The 27,085-nt window shown below is 39.1% G+C and overlaps 1 protein-coding gene across 6 annotated transcripts in view; it reads right to left on the bottom strand.

The window, feature by feature from the left end:
• LOC145350922 (BCL11 transcription factor A-like) overlaps positions 1-27,085 on the bottom strand; it is a 208,957-nt gene that overhangs the window by 74,076 nt on the left and 107,796 nt on the right. For 3 of the 6 annotated variants that reach the window (XM_080200388.1, XM_080200392.1, XM_080200393.1), the window contains exon 3: positions 7,682-12,202. In XM_080200388.1, the coding sequence (XP_080056514.1) occupies positions 10,188-12,202 (2,015 nt within the window). In that variant the 3' untranslated portion in view covers positions 7,682-10,187. Of the gene's footprint in view, positions 1-2,732; positions 2,844-7,681; positions 12,203-27,085 lie in introns of those variants that run through there. The other 3 variants (XM_080200390.1, XM_080200391.1, XM_080200389.1) reach the window with 2 other exon arrangements.

The following is a 27,085-nucleotide window of genomic DNA, read 5'->3' as shown; positions in this document are numbered from 1 at the left end:
CACACAACAGTCATAACTGTTTTGAAGAGATCAACAGAATTTTGCCACAATGGAAGTAAAAGATCTGAGTTCACTAATTCTAGCAAGAAAAAAGAGACAGAAAAGTGTTATTCTACTTTGTTTTTGTTAAGGAAAACAGGAAGTTCTTTCCCTCAATAATGAAGTCAGGATGGTCACAATTGTTGATTGAAATATCAAAATTCAGAAATACCAACAAAAAAGAAAAACTCTTTATGGAACACAAGAAGAAGAGCAGGCATTTCATCCCCTCAAGCCTGTTCTAGTCATTTAGTAAGATCGTGGTTAGTCTGTGCCTTAACACTTAGTTCCATAATCCTTATTATCCGAGACTAACAAAAATCTATAAATCTGTTTTGAAATTGTCAAATGACCTAGCCTCAATAGTTTTTTGGGTAGGAGGAGTGTTCCAGATTTTCACTAACCTTTGTACGATGAAATACTTCCTGACATCTCTTCTGAATGGCCTAATTTTAATTTTTTTAAGATCATGCAACCTTATTCTGGACTCCCCACCAGAAGAAATAGTTTCTCTCTATCTACCCTATCAACCTTAATCACCTCAACTGAATCATCCCTTAATCTTCTATACTCAAAGGAATACAAGGCTAGTCTATGCAATCTGTCTTCATAATTTAACTCTTTTAACTCAGTATACTGGTGAATCAGCACTTTGGAGAAACTGTGCAAAAAAAGCCAGCACAATCCATCTCACCCATGAACTGTTGGCATTAGTATTGGTAGTGAGGTTAATTAGCAAAATATAACTTTTTTAAAAGGATAAAAATAGCCGATTAGCTACATTTACAAATACTTGTGAAACTGTATGAAAGCAAGATTTACTTCATCGTATCTTTCCAAAATATCCTGAAGCCTGTACAAGGGACCACAAAGCTATTTGATAGTTGTAAAAATCCTGTTCTTTAGCAACTTGTATTTACATAGCGCCATTAATGTAGTAAAACTTCACGGAAGGGTTATCAAATAAAATTTGACACTGAACAACAAGGAGCTATTTGGTCAAAGGCTTGGTCAAAGGGGTAGGTTTTAGGCTTGTCTCAAAGGAAAAGAGAGAAGAGTAGACATTTAAGAAAGGAATGCCAGAGTTTAGCACCTATGCAGCAAGAAGCACAGACTTGGTGCAAGATAGGATATGGGCAGCTTTGGGACGGACACCTGCTAGCCTTATCTAGTCTACCTAAATGTGACTCCAAAACAAGATGTGATTGGCTCTTAGCTGCCTTCTTAAAAGACTGAGCAAGCCACTCAGGAGAAACTAGGGACAGAGAATAAATACAGGCTTTTGCCATTAAAAGTCACAATCCCAGGATAACATTTTTAGGGCACATTTAATTAGTTTGAAGTACAGTAATTGTTATTTGTATCGACAAGGTAGTCATTTGCCAGGTAGCAGGATTCCACAAAAAACAATGAGATGGAATGATGAGTTAATCTGTTTTTGATTTTATTGGTTGAGCGAGGAATGTTATTCAGAGCAATAGGATAACTTAATGCTCTTCTTCAAATTCACCGTAACCAGAACGCTAATTAGAATTAGTCAATAAAAAATGTGAAACTCAAATTTATATTTTGAAAAACAAATGATTTCTGAGTATAAACTGTATAGGTTTACCTCTGTATTATGAGTACAGAGCCTCTTTTCCCCCTTTTCAAATACTTATCTTTTTTCTCCCTTTTCTTTCTGTGTCTCGAACACTAGTCATGGGCCCTTATTATATGTCAAGTCAAATCTACACTTCTATGAGCATCTATCAAACTGCAGTATAGGAATTTAAACTATGTATGGGGTAGAATCTTATATTCCCTAGCCAATGGGTTTGTGGGTGGGTGGGTGGGCACATAAAATTCTTCAGACAACCTTCCCACTGGGCTAACATTTAACATGCCCCAACTTCTCCGCAATTTTAAAGTGGGACGGGGAATGTCCAGGCCACACTGGTCCCTGTTGCAACCTTTAAATGGCCAATTAATGACCACTTAAGGGCTGTTTCCAGTTTCAGGCTGGCTGGAGGAATTCAGGGGCAAGGTGGAAGCTCAGAAAGTGACCTTGCTCAGGTCTTGGAGGGAAAGGGTTGGTGCCTCCATCAACAGCCTTCTTTCAACTTCTGCCCCCCCCAGCCCCAAAGTCTGGCTCCTGCACTCACTTCCTCCCCTTGGCCCCTCCACCAACACCCCTGCACTTACCTTGCTCTGGACCCCAGAACCTGAATTCTTGGGATTGTTTGCAGTCCCAGTCCCTGCAGCTGGTAGTGCTGGGACTAAAGTGCTGCCAGCCAATCAAGTCTTTGAGGTGAGACTTCCTCCTAACCAAGGGGCAGTCAGTCATTCCACCTCCAGCCAATTAACTCTCCATAGAGCAGCAAATTGTTGAAGGGCAGTGATGCACTGGGCACCGAGTTTTTGAGTGGTGAAAAGGGAAACGCTGCAATCCTAAAAATTTTGGCCATGGATTATTTTTTCTTCTCTTCCATCCAAACTGGTCCCAAAATTAAAACCCATAAAGGAGGTCCAAGGTGCGCCCAACACATAACCAAATTATCATATAATCTAATCCCAATAGCTCTGCATTTGTTTGCAGTTTTCAAAGGCTGGCAGTTACATAACTTTTGAATTGGATTGGTTAAACTGCTCCAGTTGAAAAGTAACTCGATAGCAGCTTAAACAGAGCAAGCACAGCCTTACCCTTTAAAGCAAGGTGCTGCGACATCTGCAGCTTGTATACCTGGGAACATGGGCTTTTATATCCCTTGTGAGTCAAGAGTGCAGAGCATTGCAGGTGTGGTTCCCCGACTTCCTCCCGTCTCCTTTTACAAAGCAAAAAAAAAAGAGGCTGTTGCTTTATAAATGTATAGATGAATTCAAATGTGACATTGCAGTTTTAACAATTCAAGTAACATGTAACAAAGAAAATATATATATATATTCCAAATTTACTGGAACATAGGGTCACACTTGTATATAGTTTTACAATGGTGCCTAGCATGTTATGCTTGTCACATAAATCTGCTCATGAAATTCTCATAAACGCACAAAGGCCTCACAGGTTCACGATTTTATAATGCAATTAATGTGTAACAGTTCAGGAAAGCCACTGTTTCCTTTTGCCACTTTGCTTGTGGTATTTAGGATACAAGGTGCATGCACCAATGAGTTGTTTGAATTATGGTTGTTGGTGTATGAAGAGATGCCAACAGAAACACGGCCACAGGCACACTAAGGTTTAAGGCTGCAGTGTCCTCCATTTGGCAGGACTAAATCCAGAACAATCATAATTATGATAAGTCTAAAAAAAAGAAATAATCTATTAAACAAAGTAAACTTTTTTATATTAAAGGGGAAAATAATCAGTAAATGCTGGACCTTTTAAATATACTCTGAAAATCTTGGAAATGTACAGCAAATCTGTTAGCATTTGAAAAAGATGATGTTTTAGGTCTAATTTCTGTTTTCTGCGATGCAATTCTAGAATTTTATTACCTACGATTTTTAAAATACAGATTTAAATTTTTAATGAACGTACTGTAATTGTTTTCTCTGCTAGTGAAGTGCTGCATGCCTACTGTTCAAAGCAGAAGAAGAAAGTCAGGAAATGAGGGTTTTCTGCTCAGGATAAGTGAGGTCTAGACAAAGACTAACCTAATTTGTAAGTTATCCACTAAAAGATTCCAAAACTCTTCAATATTCAGTCAAGCATGATTTCTGCATGAGAAGCAGATCCAACATTTTTGCCATAATGATTTTAAACACAAGTAGAAAAATATTTACAAAAAACATTAATTGCATTTCAATTTCATAAATGAATCAGGATGGGTTCTAAATAATCATCCCTTAGTTATACTTCAGAGTTTCCTACCTGTTTTACAAGAGCACAGAGAATGATTATCTACTCACTCCCTTTTCTAAAAGTAGAACAGGTACAACAAAAGGAAGTGTGCACCAGCATTAATCTCTCTTTTTTGAACACATTTGAAAAGGACAAAAATGAATGGTATCCTAGTTATTGTACAACATGGAAAGATTAATCTATTGCCTGGTCTAATGTCAAAACTTTGCACAAACCAGATACTGAAAAGATTTAGTTAGTGCTACAAAAACATAATTAACACTAAAGAAAATAAAAACGTCAGCTAAAAGCGAACATTGCAGTCTTACCATATAGGGATTTTTTTTATTATTTTAACTCAATAAGAAGTCTGTCAGAATAGCAGACAAAGGAAAGTCATACAAACATTGTAATTACATATAGTATTACATATAATATGCTAATATTCCCAAAAATAATTTTTCACTTTTTTTAGTGTATTCAAATCTAGCAAATCAGTCATCTTTCATTTTGAGTTTCAACTCAACATAATATTTTTACTAATATAAAAATTGTCAAATTTGCAGGCTCCCTGATGAGTGAGTTGGGAAAGACAGAAGGGGGAGGAAGGAATGAAATTGGTCTTTGTCACTTACGGCAAGCAGGTTTGCAGCAAACCAGTAGTCTGGTTTACAACAAGTGTAATTTTCTGTTCCATCGGAAGTCAATGGACAAATAAGACATTGTGCAAATATGCTACTGCTCCATTAGGAGCTGGTTTTTATGCCAGTGGCAAAATCCAATTTCAGCCTGTTATATAGTTGAGCCATACAAACTAGAAAATCCCAGGTAAGAACCCTAATCTGTTATTGGTTAGCAGATATCAACCAGAGTAACAGTAGAATGTTAGTCACTGCTCACAGGTTAAAAGGGAAAGCAAGCAGGGATCCCAGCTCCTGATTCGTATCCAGTGACTCTTGTTGGAAATGTAAGTGAGCACTGGATGAGGACAGGATTAGGCTTGTAATGGGCAGATACTGCCTGGTCACAAATGAATAATGGCCACTCGAGCCAAGTACATGGGGGATCATGTGAAACTGATCACTAGCAGCAGTCAATGCTTTCAGATGAGGGAACAAAATGTTAGAACGTACAAAATTAAATATTTTAATCCATAATATTGACTAAAAAGGAAAGCATATATGTGAATGCTTTTTTTCTTCTGGTTGCACCGTTGTATGAAAATCCTGAAGTTATTTGTAATCTCTAATTTACTTATGGTGATACAGTAAATAGCTAGTCCTCGGTACTATTTTATTTAGGTGTTGAGCCCACCTCACTCCCTTTATGTTAGTTTTGCCATTAACTATACATTTTATGGATACCAAATGAAAAGGAACATCTGACTTAAATAAAATTTCAAATTATTTGCCACTTTTGAGTTTATTTCAACATTTTTTACTTTGTTTCAGGTTTAACGTACCTATGCATCTAATTTCATTTAGGACCTCCAATCAATCCTGCCACCAAGCAGTTAACATTAGTAGTAGCTTAATGGAATTTATGGTGAACGTTATTTAAAATTGCTTGTGACTAGAAAGTGAACAGGAGGGGGATTAAAAAGCAACATATAACTTGAAATGTTACCCCGCTTTTACCTCAATAAGATCATTTTAAATTAACTTTTTTTTCTTAATGAAGTAATATATACAAATTAGGGCCCCACATACTGGAATCAAAGTCAAAAGTGATGCAACATTTCAACATCAGTCTCAAACATAATTATGTTGCTCCTATTTGATCTGGATTGTGATATTCAAGTTATGGAACTGGGATATAGCTCTGAGTAGCATAGCTGCCCCTTCCAGGCTTGACTCCCACAGGGACAGCCTTCTCTCCTTTCCTTCTCTGCTTCTCATGGTGTTCCTTCCCTCTCTCTCTGCAATTCTAATGTGGCCATTGATGGCTATGATTTTATCAAGCTTACAAAAACAATTCAAATCAGGTTCAGTAATTAAAATGCACTATCCTATGCAATACAGAGCCACGCAAACCAGATACAATCCATACCCTACATCAAGTCAGTTTATATAGGCAATGGAGATAGTGAATTCATATAATCAGCCTAAACATTGGGACTAGGATTAAACCAGTCTAGGCTGTCATCTGTTTACTATCCATTAATCCTCACTGGAAAGATACCTTTTGGCGTCACAGCTTATTAGTCACTGCGCTAAGACACTTAAAGGAACAAAGCGAAAAAACATGTTTGAACACACACTGGCGTTGAAAACAACATTTGTGATGGTCACTAAGTTACAGGATAATATTTTAATACCATAAGAAGACCCCATTGCAACTCATGAGTTATTACGTTTTCCCACACCTGCGTGAGATAAAGTAAATACCCACCAATCCTTTGAGCATTTGCTTTTTATCTGTATCACACCATACTCCTTCATCTTAGCTCACCAGGGTTTCAACTATTAAAAAAAATGGCCTGGATTCTGCGGTCCACAGCGAAGCGACAGCTCTGACCGTTGACCTTGAAAAATGCTTCCCACAAAGATCTAGTGATCTCTGTGGTGTGAATTTGTGGCACCAAATCAAGGGGATCTCCGGATGTCCAATAACACTGATGCCATCGAGATGTTCTGACAGACAGCAGAAAGTAAAATGCACAGATTAACCTTCACTTTTGATAAATTCTACAGAGTGAAAAAAATTGGGACATACACATTAGAAACTGAAATATCAAACAAACTTTAAAAAAATTATATTACTAAAATGTGAAATGTTATCATAATGGAAGAACTTTACATTGTACAAATATAAAATTAGTTTCCAGGGTCAGGAGGGTTCTTCAGCAAAAGATATGCCATAGTATGATATTTAGTCACACCTTATTAACAAGCAGGAACACTCTACAGGATATTTAACAATGATATTACAGTGTGAAAGGGAAAGTTCTCTTCAGTTTAGTGATTTCTAGGAGATTGCAACAATGTAAATCGTGGAGGTGCAGGGAATCACTGACAGTAACTTCTGGATTTCCGCGTTTAACTGCGCATGTGCGGGCACCAGAACTTGCTGTTAATTTCACAGTTGTAACAGCAGCGAACACTGACATGTTCGCTATCATTATAACCACAAAATCTGAGCCCACGTCTTCTAAGCAGAAGGTGCAACATTGGCTGAGCAAGTAGAGCAGCTATACTCAACTGTTTCACATCATGTCAGGTCCATATATTTGGAGTTTAGTGATAAATTGATGTGGTGCAATTTAATTAAACAGGTAGTGCCTGCATTTTCAACTGCTACCTGACCAACAATTAACTCTAAATGTTCATACTCATAGCGTGCACAAATATTAAAATTAATCATGTACCCTTGGGAGTGGAGTTAAAAGAAATAGACATCAATTAATAGTTCTATCTGGAAACTTTGTTAGTAATGCAGAATTAATTGTATTCAATAAAATATTTTTTAAAAATTAATTTCCAATGGTCTATACAATCTAGCCATATGGTCAGTATCCATGGAGGATGCAAATCTGCTTATGACACTCTACAAATTTGCTGGTTATCTGACATGTTGAACCCTTACAGAAGGCAGGCAATTTTCTCCGGCATGCTACCAAAACTTATATAGGTCAGAGAAAAGGGACACTGCAGAGAAAAACCTTAGCTGGAGCAAAAGCTACTTATTTGGAGTAAGCCATATAAAAACAAATAACTAAATAAATTAAAAAATTAAAAAATGAGGAAAGCAATAAATAAGCACACACAAGGTTCACCAATTAGCTTTAAAATTTTTATTAATTTTTTTCATAAAGGGACAAAATGGGCATGTGAACAGGATAATGCAGACAACTGCCAAAACACAGACAGTGGTTTCCAATAGACTCCTGAACTTAACACAGACCAGAAACAAATACAATAAAAGCCAGGTTGTAATGACCTTTGGTCATCTAAACAAAGAAAAAAATTAAAAAATAAAATGGAAAAAAGTTCAATTTAGTGCATCCGTTTTGAACAGCGCACATAAGCAATAATAAATAGTGAATCCCATAGTAAAAGATAAATTTCAAGTTACAACAACAGCTTTTATTACAGGAATAGAAAAGGCCGATAACAAAATATTCTGCATTGCCATTTACAAAAATGTATTGACTCAAGCGGCTTTAATATGCTTTGCATATGAAATTTTCCCAATCTAAATATAAAGCACCATTTAGTTTTTGGCAATGAAAAAACTGCAAACATTTAATTTACTGCATATGAAGTTAGATGCTGGAATGTAGTAGGTGAGAGGTTAGGAGACAGAAGCACACTACAGAACAAACATTAACTTGCAGTACTGTATACAGTATGGCAGCAGGAAGGGAAAGATATGTACAACCATCCGCTTTGACCATTGGCGTGACTTTCTCAAGTTACCCCCAAGTGGCCGTTATACGACCTCTTATCTATACAATGTCACGGGCGTGTACTTTTTTTGTTTGTTTGTTTTTTTTTGTTGAAACGTACAAATAATTCGCACTATATTATCCTGCCAAATTAAAAAAATATACTGTGGCAGCCTGTGTTTTTTTTCCACTACCAAAAAAAGGTACGTTGATACCTTTAAAGAACAAGCAACAGTTAAAAATACAAGCTTCAATATAAATACTATAGTGCCTACACTAGGTGAACATTTATTTCAAATAACCATTCTAGAAATACAGAAAAGTAGAGACCATAAATGTGTTTAGCATAGGAATCAACATGTGTGCATTTTCCTATAGTTAAGTACTATATATATAATCTTAAACCTTTCCCCAATGTGAGTTTTATACAACCTGAAGAGCTGTGTATCCAAGGCAGAGTATCCACTAACTGTATAACATGTATGAGTCTTGACAACCACCAAGACACTGGAACCCTAAAATATAGTTCTCCCTAACATAATGAAGTGTCTTTTAAAAAAAAACTTACCATTTATACTTTTAAAAAAATCTGTACAAAAATTCTTGCACTGTAGGAGCGAGATTATTTATTCTAAATCCACTGCAGTCCCATTATCGTCCACTGAGGAGACGTGCTGTTAAACTGTGTTTCTTTATATTTTATATTCTTTTTAAGTTTAGCCAGGTGCACTATTCTAGTCAATGACTGGCAAATTGACACTAAACAATCTGTTCATTTTTCTTTCCTTAGTATTTTAGTAAGTTTTTTTTCCCTTAATTATATGTTTGTAAACTGGGAAAATTGTACAGTGCACTTAATTGTCCTATCTGAGCTGTCTTTTATCCTTTTGTCTTTTTGCTCAGCCTCTGTACCCCTGATTAAAGAAAGGGCATAGAAGTCACAAGCGTAGTCAAGTGCGATTTAAGTACAAGCTGGGGGTGGGCGGGTGGGCTGGTACGAGCATTAATGTATCATCTTTATGTTTATACAACTGCTATGTTGAGTGTGAACCAAGCATGACTTTAGGGATCACAGATGGATACTGTGACATTAATGGAATTGTCAAGACATTTTTTTCCTCCTGTTCAGTTACTTTCATTTTGCTTCAATATTGAGAATTGGTTAACTCACTGGTAGCCAAAACAATCAGGTGCATGATGTGGAACCATCTCTTGGGTCAACACAAACCCAAGGCTACTCCTCCAGTACTGAACTGAAGAGTAGAAAGAAAACCAATACAGTTTAAATAGATGCAAGGCACTCAGATTATTCTTATTCCTTTAACCAAACAATAGTATTCATCCAATCATCTTCATCAAATTTATTTTCTTCTCCAAAAGTCAAGGCCAGCAATTGTTATGTTCTAATTTAATATATTAACCCTTTGAGGACAGATTTTTCTTTTTGAAAATAAAAGACAGCTTTAACAGTGCGAATTCCAGTCTGTCCATAGAGGGTTAAACAAAGGAAGAAATGGGGAGGGTTGTTTTCCCTCATTTTTGTTTTCCCTCTCTATGTTACAACCTAAACTGTACATGATATGTGTTACAGGACACTATGCAGCATGGTAATCTTTTTTCAAAAACCAAAAAAAAATCAAGAGAAGGGTAGTTACTCAACACCAACTGAGGACAGAATCAAACTGCCGAACATACCATACATGCTGTCTAAAAAGAAAAAAAAACAATAACATACACAACACGTAAATTATTGCACAAGAGAAAGGCTCGAGTTTGCGTAAATGCAATAGTATTGCCCCGATACAAATCATGCATTCATCAGTGACATTAAACCAGTCGTGCTGGCATCAAGCACATGTTCCTTACGTCCTCAGCTTCCACTTCGTTTTGATCACAAGAGAATAGAAAAAGCTATAGGGAACTTGAGCATCAATACACCTAATCAGTTTTTATATCATTATTTAACAAGCGCTCACTGTGCCATTTTTTCATGTGTTTCTCGAGGGTACTATACACGCTAAAAGGCATCTGACAAATTTCACATTTGTAAACGTCTTTCCCCACCTGACCGTGCGTTTTCATGTGTCGCGTGAGCTTGCTACTCTGGGCACAGGCGTAGTTGCACAGGTCACATTTGTATGGTCTCTCGCCTGTGTGGCTTCTCCGGTGGACTGTGAGATTGCTGCAGTTCTTGAAGATTTTGCCGCAAAATTCACACGTGTCACTTCGCTTGCCCTCTTTGGAGCTGGGCCGCCCAGGACCAGGTCCAGTGATGTGGGGCGTGCTTCCACCACTTCCTGTGCCACTGCGACCTGAGATCCCACCGTCCATTTCTCCTGGCGGAGTGGAAAAGCGTAAACTTCCATTTTCTGAAGAGTGCTCAGATGAAGTTGCAAAAGGTGATTGTCTGGAGTCTCCAAAACTGAGGAATGGGTCTTTCATCTGTCGTGAGGCTGCATAACCAGCAAGCCACTGTGAGTAAACATTGTCCGTGGGAGCCAAAGGTGCTGATGGCAGGTCAAAGTCTTTCTCAAGTTTAATGCGTTTGGAAAAAGGGCTGAGGGAAGTCGGGCTTCCCAATATAGGCTTTTTGGATAAACCCCCAGAGGCCGATTCACCTGGAGAGGAACCTCTACCGTTGACTGTACCATCATCTGTGCGATCGGATTCACCAGCAACTGAATCTTCATCATAATTATCTCTCTGCACTTCTGTTTCAGATGAGTGATGAGTCCGCTTGTGTTTTTCAACAAGAACTTGGTGGAAAGCCTCACCATAATGCTGCATTGTATTCATGGCAATGCTATGCATCACTTCAGGCAGAGACCGCTTCTCCTCCACAGGCCTTGAGCTGTTCTCATGGTGACGCCCACCCTCTAGACTGACACCAAAGGCAAAATCAGACCTATTTTCATTTTCAGGTTCCTCCTCTTCTTCCTCCTCCTCCTCCTCCTCTTCTTCCTCCTCTTCTTCCTCCTCCTCTTCATCCCCATTTTCTGGAATCATATTGGCGTCTGTTTCACTTTTGTACTTGGCTACTGCAGACTTGAGGGCACTGCTGGCACTGCCAACAAGATCACTAGTACCCGGTTCAGGAGAGCTTGCAGTGGAAAGTCCATCGTCTGACTTGACTGTCATGGGTGAGGACTTGTGCAAGTGTGTTTTCATGTGCCTCTTTAATTTGCTGGCCTGAGTGCAGGCATGATCACAAAGGTGGCACTTGTATGGTTTCTCACCAGTGTGGCTTCGACGGTGCACTATTAAATTGCTCTGAAACTTAAACGTTTTCCCACAAAATTCACAGGACTTAGACTTGAGTACAGTTTGGGCTGGAGGTGCTGCGGGCTGGAGGGCTGGGAGGGGTGGTGTGCTGAGAAATGGGGATTTGTTGCTTGACTGGAATGGTTGCAATAGTCTTTGCATAGGGTTAGGCCGGTTCGGTGACAATGGAGGAGTGGAGGTGTTGCCAGCCAATTCTCGAAGTCTCCTAGAGAAATCCATGGATGGTGGCTCAATAGGTATGGAGTTAAGACGCAGTACCCTGTCAAAGGCACTGGTGTGATGTGCTGCCACCATAGCCATCTCCTCAGCACTCAGCCGATCCATTCGATGCTGGTCTAGGTGATGCCGGGGTGGAGGACTAAACAACGGAGGTGTAGGGGGAAAGCGGCCTTCTCCAAGCCCTGGAGTTTCCCGTGTGACAGGCCCAGACATTCTCAGCAGGTTGAAAGGACTATTGTCTGCTACATGAAGTCCATGAAGTGGAGGTTGAGGGGCACAGTCTGCCCCAAGTCCTGAAGGAATGCCAACCCGTGGGGTTAAGGGACTTCCATGCTCAGTCTCCAAGTAAATTCGGAATCCGTGGGTGTTCTGGGCATGTTGGAGGAGAAACCATGCGCTATTGAATGGCTGTTTGCAAGTTGTGCAAGTGTAACTGCTCGGCTCATCTTTTCCTGCAAGAGAAAACAAACAAAGTCAGCTCGAGGGTAACTGAATACCAGGTTCAACTGCTATTGAAAGGAAAAAGTTTTAAAGAAACTCACTACACAGATTTAATGGAAAATTAAAAAGCACTGTGAGGCAACTTAAAGTAAGCCAAAATAGTCACCATTTTCTCACCATTCAAAGTGGCTGTGAACATTTTTTTTCTATCTTGTCAAACTGCTCAGGATACTGATTCCCTGCCCCACCCCTCAAGATTATAGACCAACTTAGTTTCAATCACAGAACCCCTACTGGGTTATTCAGCCCATCAAGTCTACACCAACTCTCTGACAGAGTACCTTACCTAGGGCCCTTTCCCTCGCCATATCCCTGTGGTCCCACACATTTACCATGGCTAAGTCATCTAATCTATCTGGTCAATCCACCTAACTGATACATCTCTGGATTTTTGCTGTCCACCCTTTTTAGGGCAAGTTTCTAATATATAAATCGGATACCAATATAAATGGTCACATTTTTCCATTGTGACTCAGGATCTAGAGGCAACAGTTAAGGCTTTTAACACTGCAAGCCTGGATCCTAACCCTCCTATGCAAACCTATTCTGCCGTACCCAATCTTGGGGTTGACAAAAGATGAGAATCACAACTGTTTTATTTTATCTTCGCTCCTCTCCTGAAAACAATGGCACATGTTGAGGTGAGGCATTATGGACACTGGGTCATCCTCCAGAACCTCATCCTACTAGCCCATTCCTCATATAAGAGTCAAGGCATTGAGTGCTGACCAGATTCTAATCAACATTCACTTCCATCAATGCAAAACTGCGGAGGCCTAATGTAGAATCCCACTGCTGACCACCGAGAGCAAACAATTCAGTGCAGACCAGATATTAAACTGGAATCTGCTCATCCGAATGGCTCAGCTGCGAAATCTGATTACCAAAAGGGCCATCAGGGAGCTGTGCATCTAATCCCTACTGAAATAAGTAAACAATTGATTGAAATTGTAAGGTGATTACATTACACAGAACGAACAATATTTTGCCCATAAATCTGAAATGGAAAGAGCAATGTGGTCCAAGTAACAAAAAAGTACAGAACACACTAATCAAAGGAAAAGAAAAGAGCTGCCCAATATTTACATAAATATATAAATAGAATAGTATGTAGTGTCATTTTCTGTTACATGATGAATGCAGACTCCAAAAGTACATTATGTGGCACTGACTAAAGCATATTTTTTATTCATTTATGGGACGCAAATGTCATTGGCAAGGCCAGTATTTACTACCCATTCCTAATTATCTATACATGGTTCTAGTCAGCTGCTTTCTTGAACTGTTGCAGTCCATGTGGTGTAGATACATCCACAATGTTGTTCAGATGGGAATTCCAGGATTTTGACCCTGCAACAGTGAAGAAAGCTCAACATATTTGAAATTTCTTTCCCCGTTACATTAATGGGGGGAGACCAACTCATTATTGGAGATTTGGGTGAGGCCTTCAAAATAATGAATGGACTGAATTCAATCTCTGCGGATTAGTTATCAAGCTACAAAGGGGCATGAGTATAAGTTGCATCATCACAGAATCAGGTTAGGAGTGTCAATGTGCTCCTTTTCAGAGAAAGCAACTGCTGAAACAAGTTGAGCACAGAGTGAGTGTCTGTTGCGAGCATTAAAATTCCCCAGTGTGCCCATTTTAACCTCACGCACATATCTCCCAGTCACCATCATGGTTGTTACAATTATGAGGTTTATAAAATCATATTTTGGGACTGTAGTTTTACATTTAGGGTACCTGAAGGGGAACATACGACCTGTTCTATTGTCTCCCTGGGCAGTAAGCCTGGATGATTGGATTGTGAGAAATCAAAGGAAGGCTTAAATTGTTTTACTGAGAAGAAGGTGGAAGGGATTTATGCTTAAAGACAATGGCAATAGTCACTGTATTCACCCATGAGTCAGCTCTGTGTCTTCCAAAGTCCCAGAAAGGTGTTGAAGGTACCGAGGTTGTTAACAGGTGTGCTGTAAACTGTCCGTTTACTTCCAAGATGAAAGGGATTTGGGATCAAAGATAGCTAATTAGCATTTCTACCTAGTTACAAAGTTAATGCATTTCACATCACAGAGAAGAGAGTAGAAGCAGCCATTTTTGAGATCAAGATACAGGTTTTCCTACAAATCAATAAATAACTCAGGCAGTCAACAGCAGTTCTGTGTAGTCAGCAGAGGGAAGAGGTTGTTTGTCTTTGCGAATTACCACAGCCAGATGCAGGAGGGAGATGATCTTTCATAGATGGCTGCAGGATTAATTTCTTAGGATTCCAGAAGAATCACCCTAGCATGGCTGAAGGCACTGATGGTGGATTCAAGAAGCTGTCTGAAAATTGAAGTATGTACGTGCAGACAGTCACTTAAAGTTACTATTCAGCAAAAGAAGATATAAGAACTCTATGGAAAATGAGAGCAACTGTGGACTCTTTCCAAAAGAACTGTGATTCTGGGGGAGTGCAACAAATGATAAGCTTTAAAGGGGAATGTTCTCTACAGTTTAACATACAAGTTGTCTACAAATTAAATATGGTGTTTAGTCAATAGTGTTTTTATTCATTTGTTAATGTAAAAGTTTTTTACTTTTGTTAAAGGAAAGTAAAAGGGGATTATGTGATCTCTTCTATATTTTGCCTGGCAGTAAGCTAAGATGATTGAATTGTGAGAGGTCAAACAAAGGCTTAGATTGTTAGTTAAAGTAGTATTTTATCAATGTGAAATGTTGATGCATCATTCTTTAAACTGTTAACTGGAAGTTAAGCATTATCGTTTTCCATGGAGATTTTAACAACTTAGAATTCTGGGAATTCCCTGAAGAAAATCATTTTCCTAACTCTTTTAGGCACAATAATAGTAGTGGATGGGGAAGACAGCAATGGTGAGCGTGGGTGCTGTGGCTGTGTTGGTGAAAGCACTATAACAAAATCTGGTGGAAGCAATTCCATCTCATAAATCATTGAGTGAGATGCAAACATAAAAAGATTATGTGATGGGGTTATCAACAAGTTCACTAATCAGTCCATTCCTAACCTTCATTTTCAGGTGTTTGGTGAATAAATAAAATGTCTGCTAGTATACCACTGTGCAACGTGACGACCATAGTTTATCTTAGATGCTGACCCTCAATATGACATCATGCTTTCAAACTGCAGTGATCCTTGATTTGGAACAAATCAGCATCTAAATAAATTGTAAATTACCTTGCATCTGAGTTCTAACAAAACTAGAATTGAAAAATAAAAATATTACTAACGACAATTTAAATTAATTTAATAGAACTATTAATTTCCTGTATAAAATCCATGATCTGATTTCTCAGAAATATTTTCTAGCAGCAACTCAGTTCCACATAGATGATAACAGAGGTAGACCTGGCTGGATAAAATGTCACCATATGCCATTCGTTTTAATATTTCCTATGAAACATGACAATGATCTATAATTTATACTGCTTTATGACTCCTTCGGATTGTTATTTCTTGGGATCAGATGTTAACAAAATTATCTTGGCTAGAACTACCAGTCAATACTGGACAATATGTAAAGATCAGTGGAACAAAATAAGGTGTATGCTTAAAGTTCCATATACAAACTGAAAGACAAATAAAGAGATGCTTGAAATTGCATATGCAAAAAGAACTCTATAAAGTGCCATCCAGAAAGGAAATGTCAGTATTTTAGCCATCTGATCAGATCTGAAAAGCTCTTTTGTAGAGGCCAAAGTTGAGGGAAGCAGAAAGAGGGGCTGACCTAGCTGGAGTTGGATGATGGATGGCACAGAGTAGTTGCAGACAAGCTACAGTGCATGTGTGAGGACGGTGCAAACAGACAGACACACCATGACAGCAGATCTCCTGGTAGGAATAGTTACAAATAACAGCAGTGACTACCATAATTAAACCCCAATTTCCTCAGTGAATTGTTAATAAGTGATGTTGGGGCAAAAATGACTAAAGTGTCTTTTTCTCTCTCTTGCAAAGCTTAGATAGAAAACGAACATAACACACATAACTGTGTTTATACCTTAATTTAAAGACATATGCCTTGATATGTCCACTTCATCCTTTTCACGTCTTTAAAATTGTCCACAAATATATTTTAAAAGCAAGATTTGCTTAACGAATCAAATGCTACTTGTGGCAATGGTAGCAAAATGTTCATGCATCTTGACTTCCTTTTCAAACTCTCCCTAAAACCCTCCATCTTCTTACTTCTGTACCTTTAGAAATCTTCTCAGAATTCATCTCTCACCAACCTTTAGAAATTGTACCATAATAAGCAGACAGACATTTGCATTAATGTGAGCACCATAATCAAGCACCTTGATATTTAAATCTGTGCTGGACTACTTTCTGAGACATGCTCCAGATTCCATATAGAATTAAATGAATGGAATTGATGACAGAGTGTGCCAACTGTAGCATTACAACTACAGAGTACAAACTGACTAGCTCCGAAAAACACGTGTAATTCAAATTCCAGCCAGGAGTGACAAGGAATCCAGACTCTCCCTTCACCATCATTCTGCCTTGTCTTTAATCTCCATCATTGGCGCAAAGGTTCTGGTTCAGAATCCACTGCAGTGCAATTTAAACATACACCAGATTTTTAGTTCAACGTTTTGGCCCCAACTGCTTTCTGTGATAGCGAATTCCACAGGCTTACTATTCTCTGGGTGAAGAAATTTCTCTTCATCTCAGTCCAAAGTGATCTACCCTGTATTGTCAGACTGTGACCCCTGGATCTGGACTCCCCTGTCATTGGCAACATCATTCTTGCATCAACCTTGTGTAGTCCTGTTAGAATTTTATAGGTTTCTATGAGGTCCCCCCTCATTCTTCTAAACTCCAGCAAATATAATCATAACTGACTCAATCACTCCTCCTATGTCAATCCCACCATCCCAGGAATCAGCCTGGTAAACTCTGCTGCATCACTCCATAGCAAAAACGTCCTTCCTCAGATAAAGAGGCCAAAACTGCACACAATATTCCAGATGTGGTCTCACCACGGCCCTGTATAACTGCAGCAACACATCACTGCTCCTGTATTTAAATCTTCTTGCTATGAATGTCAAAATTACAAAATCATTGTAATTTGGTTATTTTGCTCTAGTTATATATTTTACTAATGTGTTCATTAATGACAACTTTAATTCTTGGTATAGTTAGTTGAAAACATTTGAACTGATTAATTGAAAACAATAGAAAACTTACACTGAACAAAATACACAGACCCTTAATAATTTGATAACAGAATCACCAGTAGTAGGAAGAAGGTGAGGTCAGGTCAGGAGAGCCAGGTATCCATTCAAGTCCTCTTCTTAGTTGAAGACTGTGTCATAGCAATTATTGTGGGAACATGGCAGCGGCAACGCTGGAAGATGTACTACACACGGTTCTTGGCAATCTTGTCTTTTTTTAAAGAAATCTCTCAAAAATGGTGTCTGACAAAATGCAGCAGCCACTCAACTGTCTACTTATCCTTGACAGTAAAAAGCCAATTCTCACCCCTTTGTTCCCTTTTAGGTGACGATAATATACAGTGCCAAAAACATGAATAGTTGAAAGAGGGTAACACTCATAGTAACACAGCATCACTCAACCTTATCTTAGCAAATACTAGCTCAGAGACTGGCACTACACATACTTTAGCGGTTAAATAAGAAAGGTCTGCACTAGTCTATCGGAGCAAGGGCAGGGTGACCCAGAAATCAGAATGTCAGAGAGAATCCATCCTAGTTCTGCTGCATAACAGGTAGAGGGTACAGCATATATTAATATACATCAGGATCAGGATTTCTAAATGCATTGAGCAGCAATACACACAATGAGAAATATGAAAAAGTCCAGATACATCTTATGTGGGATAGACCAGTCATGGCATTGAGTCCATGCAGTCAACCATAGACACTGACAGCTCTACCGGTTTTGCTAAGAGCTCATACTGTTACCCTAGTGGCTCTGGTGATTCGCAATTGTTCAAGTTTTCCTTCCACAAAGAACAGTATGGATAGGAGTGTGGGGAGCATTATAAGGGCTTTCAGAGCAATGCTTCAATCTTCATGCAGAGCAAAAGTAGTGCAGAGACACACTACTATGACTGTGACATTGACTCTGTAGGAAAGACATACTGTCAGCACAGGATGACAGCATACCTGCAGACTCTAATCCAGTGTCCATGTTGGTTCCACATTGCCAGCTGGGCCAGCCTGTTCCAGCCAAGCACTCAAAAGCCATAGCTACTTGAGGTCACCTGCTGCAGCCTTCTGTGAATGATCAGCCAACTTCATCCTCCCAGCTTCCAGCGGCAGATAAACCTCCTCGTATTTTAGTTTAAATAAATGAGTACAGAAAACAGGCACTGAGAGATTGCATTATGATGATTTCATGTAGTCAGACAAGTAAAATTTGGCAAAACCACAATGCTTAGGTAAGGAGCTTTTTAAGCATTGACATTGCTCCTTATATGCAAGTTACGTAAGGAGGGCCCAGGAGGTAAGAGTTTTGGAAGATGGATAGAAGAAATGCATCAAATGGGAAGTGAGAATGTAGTGACACAATAATAGGTAGACAGGCAAGTTGCAAAAGAGACATAAAAAGTTTACAAAAGGAGATATTTATAAGTGAGCAAAATGTTGGCAAATAAAGTTTAATGTGAAGTTGTTCTTTTTGGAAGGGAGAACAAAATAACACAGGATTATTTAAATTGAGAAAAACTGCAGAAACTGCAACACAAAAGCATCTTGGGGGTATTGTGCATGAAACACAGAAAGCTGGCACATAGATGCAGCAGGTAATCAGGAAGGTTTGGAATGTTGGCCCCTACTTCAAGAGGGTTGGCGTATAAGAGTAGGGAAGTCTTGCTGCAACTGTACGAAGTACTGGTGTACCCATATCTGTGATCTTATTAAAACATACAGGATTCTTAAGAGGATTGACAGGGTAAATGCTAAGCGGTTGCTTCCCCTCATGGGAGAGTCAAGGACCAGGGGATATAGTTTCAGAATAAAGGGGCACCAATTTAAGGCTGAGATGAGGAAGAATTTCTACTTTGAGGGTTGAGACACTTTGGAACTTCTTGCCACAAAAGAACTGCGGGGACAGAGTTCTTAGTATATTTAAGGCTGAGATAGATAGATTGTTGACCAGCAAGGGAATCAAGGACAGGACAGGAAAGTGAAAGTGAGGAATATCGGATCAGGCATGATCCTACTGAATGGGGGATCACATTCAAAAGGGTTGAATGGCCTACTCCTGGCAGCATGATGGCACAGTGGTTAACATTGCTTCCTCACAGCACCGGATTTGATTCTTAGCTTTGGTCACTGTCTGTGTGGAGCTCACACATTCTTTCTGTGTCTGCAGGATTTCCTCCAGGTGCTCCGGTTTCCTCCCACACTCCAAAGATTGCAGGTTAGATGGACTGGCCATAATAAATTGTCCCTTAGTATCAGGGGGACTGGCTGGGATAAATGCAAGATGCTGTAGGGATGGGTCTTGGCTGGAATTGTGATCAGTGCAGACTCAGTGGGCCGAATGACTTCCTTCTGCACTGTGGGATTCTATGATTCCTGTTCCTATTTCTTCTGATCTTATGGTGTGTTTGAAGGGAGTGTTTGCTTTACAGAACTTTTCTTCAATCACTTGGCTGGCAGCCGCCAGCTCGATCTTGGTCTTCCACATCATTCTCTTCTTCCTCATCCCTTTTTTCATTATTTTTCATCACCATTTGCTCTTGTGAAACCTACAAGCTTTGTCCCCTTAGAATAACAGAGCTGTGCAGCATGCAGCAAACTACTACTAATCTGGAGATTCTCTTGGGATTACACTGAAGAACTCTGCCAGATCGGAATAGGAGCTTTCCTGAGAATGCTTAAGAATTCTCTCTGCCAGCAAAGTGACAGGGTGCAGCTTCAGCCAAAAGTCAGCTGTCATTTATGTCAACAGCCAGGGTGTCTAAGGATCATTTTACCAATTTGGCAGCTACTGCAATTCATGCGCACTTCCAGCATCTGCCAATGCACCACAATATTGGAAATTGGAATGGCAATTTCATGCCAGAAATTTAAATAAAACATAATTGAATGTCTATCCTATCTATGTTATGCTTACTATATTTTGCTTTTTAGATATTTGAAAATTGCATCACAAATCTTAACCAGCAAACTTTCTAGTGTACATAACTATCTAGGACATGTATGCAGAAGAGCCCAAAAAAATTGGTCCTTTCAGATAACATGTACTGGAAAATATTTCAATGTTTTATTGTCTAGAGTAAAAATATGTATTTTAGTATTAAATCTATTTATACCACTTCTCACCATGCCACAAAGTCCTAAACCAATGCCTTTCTCCTTTTATCTCTTCACACAATTCCTTAAAAACACATGATGTACAGTAAACAATAACTCCATTTCAAAAATCAAAAGAATTGTCTGAAAGAACAATCATCTTTAAACGGGACTTCAATTGACCCATAATTTAAAACACAAAGAAGACATAATCTCATTATATTTACACAATTTCTTTAAAGATTCCCTATTATAGGATTACATACTAAACATAATCTGGAATTTATCTTTTAAATGAGTGAAACAAATGGGGGAAGAAAAAAGAGACATCTTCAAAAAGGCCCAATCTATTTACATTTCCTTTTATTGTAATATCTTTCAGAAGTTCTCTGATAAACTTCTTGAAATTTGGCCAGTCTGCTGAGTCTAGAACTGCAGATAAGACTAGTTCTTAACAGTCTGTCAAAACACATCACGTTTTCATTAAACACTCCTTGTACAAAGTAAATGGAAACTATCCAGAGGAAACTGCATGAGGAATTATCTGCAACAAGGCCACAGAATGAAAGCATACCTCCTATTTTGTTATTTCTAGGTGTTGATGAAACCAGGAAATAACTATATTCAAATATTTACCTCCATGAACATGCTGTGCAGGCCCAGGGCCACTCAGGTATAAATTTTGTCATGTTCCAAGACCTTCCACTAGATACTGCTAGTGAGCTTGATACATACTCTGGTGACCTCCAGTGGCTAAAAGGGGTACATTGCAACCACATAGGGCTGAAACCTTCTGATCTGAAACCCCATCTTGCCAACAAGCAGAGAAGAAAAACAAGTGCTGGGATTACACCTTCTAAGATTACATCTTTCAAAGCATCTCCAACTTCCTGAAAGAGAAAGTAATTGAGTTGTGCATCTGATCGTGCTCTATGCTTCGCCAGCAAGTAGTACTCTAGCGTTTGTGTCCCATTAGCTTTGAGGTTTCAGAGCAAATCCAGCACAGATGAATGGGATGATTGCCACTCTTCTCTGTTGCCTACTGAGGGCCCAAAGAAATTATAAGGCAGGCCTTTAGGTACTGAGTAGTCCCACTCCAGATCCCAGAAGAGATAACAAATCTGGCCTCATAATTCACATTTGGCAGAAATAAAGAAAAACAATGCAACTATGATTTTTTTTTTGGTTTTACATTTTGTGATGTTTGGATGTCCTATAGCACGCCAGTGCAGTAACATATACAACACAATACTGGGATGCAGTTTCTAACCCTTCCCTCCCAATTAAGAACAGGAGTAGGCCACTCAGCCCTTCGAACCTACTCCACCATTCAGTAAGATCATGGCTGATCTGATTGTAACCTCAACTCCACATTCCTGCCTATCCCCAATAACCTTTCACCCTCTTGCTTATCAAGCATCTATTTACCTCTGCCTTAAAAATATTCAAAGACTCTGCAACCACTTTTCAGGAAAAGAGTTCTGAAAACTCACTACCCTCAGAAAATAAAATCTCCTCATGGGTGACCCCTTATTTTTATTTTTTAAACTGTGACCCCAGTACTAGATTCCCCCACTAGAGAAAATATCCTTTTCACATCAATTCTGTAAAGGCCCTCAGGAACTTACATGTTTCAATCAAATTGCCTCAATCTTCTAAACTCCGGTGGATACAAACCTAGTCTGTCCAACCTGGCTTCATAAGACACCTGCCCAATCCAGGTATTGGTTTAGGAAACCTTCTCTGAACTGCTTCCAATGCAGTTGTATTCGTCCCTAAATAAGGAGGCCAATGGTGTACAAAGCACTCCAGATGTGGTCTAACCAATGCCTTGTTTAACTTGAGCACAACTTCCCTAATTTTGTATTTAATTCCCTTTGTAATGAATGATAACAATCTATTACTTGCTGTTTCTGCATACTATCCTTTTGCAATTCTCCTAGATAACCTAGGACACCTAGGTCTCTCTGCATCTCAGAGCTTTGCAATCTCTCACCTTTTAGATATTTTGGACAATTTCATACTTTCCCATTATACTTCATTCACTCAACCCATCCATCTCCCACTATAGCCTCCTTGTGTCCTCTTCACATCTTACCATCCATCTACCTTTGCCTCATCCGCAAGTTTAGCACCCCATATCTTTGGTCCTTTCATCCAAGTCATTCATATAAATTGTAAAAAGTTGAGGTCCCTCCACTGATTCCTGTGGCACACCACTCATTATATCTTGACGATCAGAAAAAGACCCATTTATGCCTATCTAATTTCCTGTTAGGTAGCTAATCATCTGTCCACACCAATATATGAGCTTTTATTTTTTGTAATAACCTTTGATGTGACACCTTCTGGAAATTGACCATTCCCTATATAATGATGTCTTCAGAAATGCTCAATCTTCCCAAAGGAAAGAAGTTGTGAAAAAATAAAATACTTCAATAGGGAAGGTTCCTCCCATGCTCAGCTTAGCACCCAGTTTAAGAATAGCAATAAATGAAACCTGGGGACAAGATTCCTGAATGACTTTGCAACTTCAATGTGTGGTAAAAGAGTTAATCTGGCAAAAGAGAATATGTCTACATTTTTACAATGTGGTCTTGTAGATAACATTTGCGTAGGTTAGTTTTTTATTGCGTTTATACAAGACGTGTGGTTTCTTTGATTTTTCCTCTTAGCAGCGTTACCAGAAACTGCCAAAAGCTTCTCTAACATGAGTGCAAAAGGAAGTCATTTGGCCCATCAAGTCCACACCAACAGAATATCTTTACCCAGGCCCACTCCCCACCTATCACCGTAACCCCAATATTTATCCCGCTAATCCACCTAAACCTACACATCTTTAGACACTGATGAGCAATTTATCATGGCCAATCAACCCAACCCGCACATCTTTAGAATGTTTGAGGAAAAAGGAGTACCTGGAGGAAACCCACGTAGACATGGAGAGAACATGCAAACCCCATAAAGACAGTAATCCAACGTCAAAATCAAACCCAGATCCCTAGTGCTATGAGGCAGCAGGGCAAACCACTGTGCCGCCGTGCCAAATGTGGGACTCAGATTTCAAGGTCATTTCATTAGGTAATGATGCAAACACCTTAACAGCAATATCACTGGGAAGCAGGATACCTCCTTGTACTGTCTGATAAACCAACAAGTCTATTTCCAAACTGTGATCTGGTTAATGGCTGTTCACTGGCTAGGTATTCAACAAGAAGAAATGAGCTATAAAACCAAAGTTCCTGCGCATTTATATCCTAGCATGAGATTTTCATTGAATCTATGCTACTACTATGAGATTATTTGCTAGAGCCTGAGTGTTTTCTATTCAGACACAATATTGATGCCATTTGGCATCTTTATGGGATCAGAGGCTACAGTAGGAGGCAGCTGAATGTTGCCTTTTGTAGTGAGAAAAATGAAATGGTTCAGATTCAAATAGCAGTATTCTGTCTTATTATAGAGAAAAATTGTAAAGCAAACAGCATAGAGCTGGCTATATCAAATATACACTAAATAGAATATGTTGCAATTAAGTAGCATATTTTACAAGGCAAGGGGAAAGATCAGAGTAGCATGCAGAGTTTCAGATAAATATTAGTGATATGCATTGATGAACAATCTGATTAAATATGACTGTATTTAAATGGCAAAAGATTTTAATATGTAATCATCCAATTGACAAATTCACATGGGCAGTATGAATTTCATCTGCATGAATTTGACTGAATTGAGAAGCTAGTGGGCTTACAAACACAATGTGACCTTCTCCTTTCTCTTAGTCTTATCACAAGGGTTAGATCAAGAAAATGACATTTTCATGCAAAAGAAGGGTATAAGAAATTGTGCAATCAGTACAGTCATAACTTCAATTAAAAAGAACTGATTGAATGAAAACATTTCAACAGTGAAGAACTGCTAAGAAACTAATAGCTAATATTAAAATCTTTGCTTTCCAGTCACCAGAGCTTATTTTTTCATGTCAAATATATTTACAGCATCCACACTGCACTCAGTGGCTCCAGTAAAATATTTGTATTTTTGCTCTACAGAAACCTTCATCATACTCACTTAAGAACTTCTTCTCCTAAAGCTATAAAGGTCCAATATCACCCTTTGAAGCAGCCTCAAATTTAAACAATTAAACTTTTTTCAGCATTAATACTGTATTTGTAGGTTTAAGAGTGTGCAGCTAGAAATAGGCTATTTGGGATCTACCATTGTGCTTCACTCTTCCGTCAGGAGGGTAAAACAATCTTGACCATAAGCTTCTTTATTAGTTCTGTCAATATCACTGCTGTGATTGACCTATGGAGGGGAAGGGTGAGTTACTTCAAAGCAGTCCTGACCCTGCTTACCTAACCCTGTGATAATTCATTACACTTCTAAATAAGTTTAAAGTCACATATATATTTGAGCTTTGGCTCAAATATAGTGCAAGTATGGACCTACAATACTCTCGGCATCCAGCTCAATTCAAAGCCATTTCATCAGGTAATGAGGCAGTTATCACTGTGGACCCATGGTTATCCACCAATCAAATTTCCATTCAATGCAGTTAATGGTTGCTCACTGCCTACATCAAAGTGAAATAAGCTTTAAACACCAAAGTTACTGCACATTTATATCTTACCATGAGATTTTCCACTGAAGTACATATCATGCTGAACTATTAATACAACATACGTTAATATCTGGCATTAAAACGTGTTCAACGCGACTGTCCCCTTTTTAGTGGCTTTGTGTGTTTTCTGGTCCTCTGGAAGAGGCAAAAGAAAGCAGAAATTATAGTCCAAGCCTTCACTCTCTATCCCATGAAAGTTAGCCTTTTGGCTCTTGGGACATAGCAGGATTTTCATTGAGTCTGAGAGATTCCACAGTGGGTTGAAAATGGTGTTTGGGAACCAAATCCAGGATTCCCAACCTCCTTTCCAGGGGGTTTCTGATTTTCAACAGTTAAGGGTGTGGACTGATTTGGTTCAAGTCTATGCCCTGTATTCCCAACCTAGCCAACTCCATTGCAAAGTTGGACAAATCCTAGTCTTCCACAATTTTTGTGGAGTCCACCTAGCTTTTCAAAGAGTCGTGGTTCACAGCACCTCAAGGTGTTTTGAACCACAGTCTGCAAAAGGAAACCTTTTGCAAGACAAGTTCAAAAGGTCCTGCTCATAGCCCTAATGGCTATGCCCCATGGCTCCTCATGCCCTCCATTCCAAGGTATGGCTTGACCACGATTTGCACTCGTTCGCACCCATCACCCTCAGAATGAACATTCCATCCTTCCTGGTGGTTTATCCCAGACTGGGCAGGCCAAACTAGGAATTTTCAAGCCACCTTGGGGATGAAATTCAGCCAACATACTCAGCCTGCTTCATACTACAGCTTGCCAGTTACAGAAAGAAATACCAGATTCCTGTCATCAATGGCACACTATTATATCATCAAACATTACGCCCTTGATCATAGAAAGGTCATGAGGATAAGCCCAGCAATTACAGACCAGCCAGTATAACTTCAGTGGTGAGGAAGCTTCGAGGGACAATTATTCAGGATAGAATAAATCGTACTTGGTAAAATGTGGGTTCATTAGAAGGAACCAGCATGGATTTCTAAAGTGGAAACTGTGTATAATTAACTCGCTGGAGTTTTTTGGAAAGGTAACAGAGAGGGCTGGTGATAGTAATGATGTTGTGGTGCACACGGACTTTCAGAAAGCATTCAATATAGTGCCATGCAACAGACTTGAGAAAACTTATAGCTCATGGAATATAAGGGACAGTAGCAATGTGGGTACAAAATTGGCTGAGTAATAAGAAACAGAAAGTAATGGGCGATGGATATTTTTAGGGTGGAGGAAGGTTTGGAGTTTCCCGGGGTTTGGTACTGAGACCCTTATTTTTCATGCTATATATTAATGATCCAGATTTTGATATTTTAAAGTTTGTGGATGGCACGATACTTGGAAGCATTGTAAACTGTGAGGAGGAGAATGCAGAGTTTCAAAAGGACATAGACTGACTGGTGGAGTGGGCAAAATGGTGGCAGATAAAGTATGAGGTGATGCATTTTGGTAGGAAAAATATGGAGAGACAATACAAAATAAGGGGTAAAATTGTTAAGGGGATATAGAAGCAGAGGGGCCTGGGTAAATCTGTGCATAGATCACTGGAGGTAGCAGGACAGGTGGAGAGCAGTTAACAAAACATAGAGCATTCTCGACATTATTTATAGGGACAGAGAGGACAAGTGCAAGGAGGTTATGCTGAACTTATAAAAGACACTAGTTGGACCTCAGCTGGAGTACTGCCTACAGTTTTGGGCACCACATTATAGGAAGGGTGTGAACACATTGGAGAGAGTACAGAAGAGGTTTACATGAATGATCCCAGGGATGAGAAACTTCAATTATGAGGATAGCTTAGAGAGGTTGGGACTGTTCTCCTTGAAGAGGGGAAGATGAAGCAGAGATTTGATAAAGATGTTCAAAATCATAAGGGGCTGGACAGAGTAGATAGGGAAAAACTGTTCCCACTTGTAAAAGGAT

This window comes from Carcharhinus amblyrhynchos, chromosome 12 (genome assembly GCF_965287045.1).
Source record: "Carcharhinus amblyrhynchos chromosome 12, sCarAmb.v2.hapA, whole genome shotgun sequence".
Taxonomy (NCBI): domain Eukaryota; kingdom Metazoa; phylum Chordata; class Chondrichthyes; order Carcharhiniformes; family Carcharhinidae; genus Carcharhinus; species Carcharhinus amblyrhynchos.
This window is presented reverse-complemented; position numbering and strand designations above follow the sequence as displayed.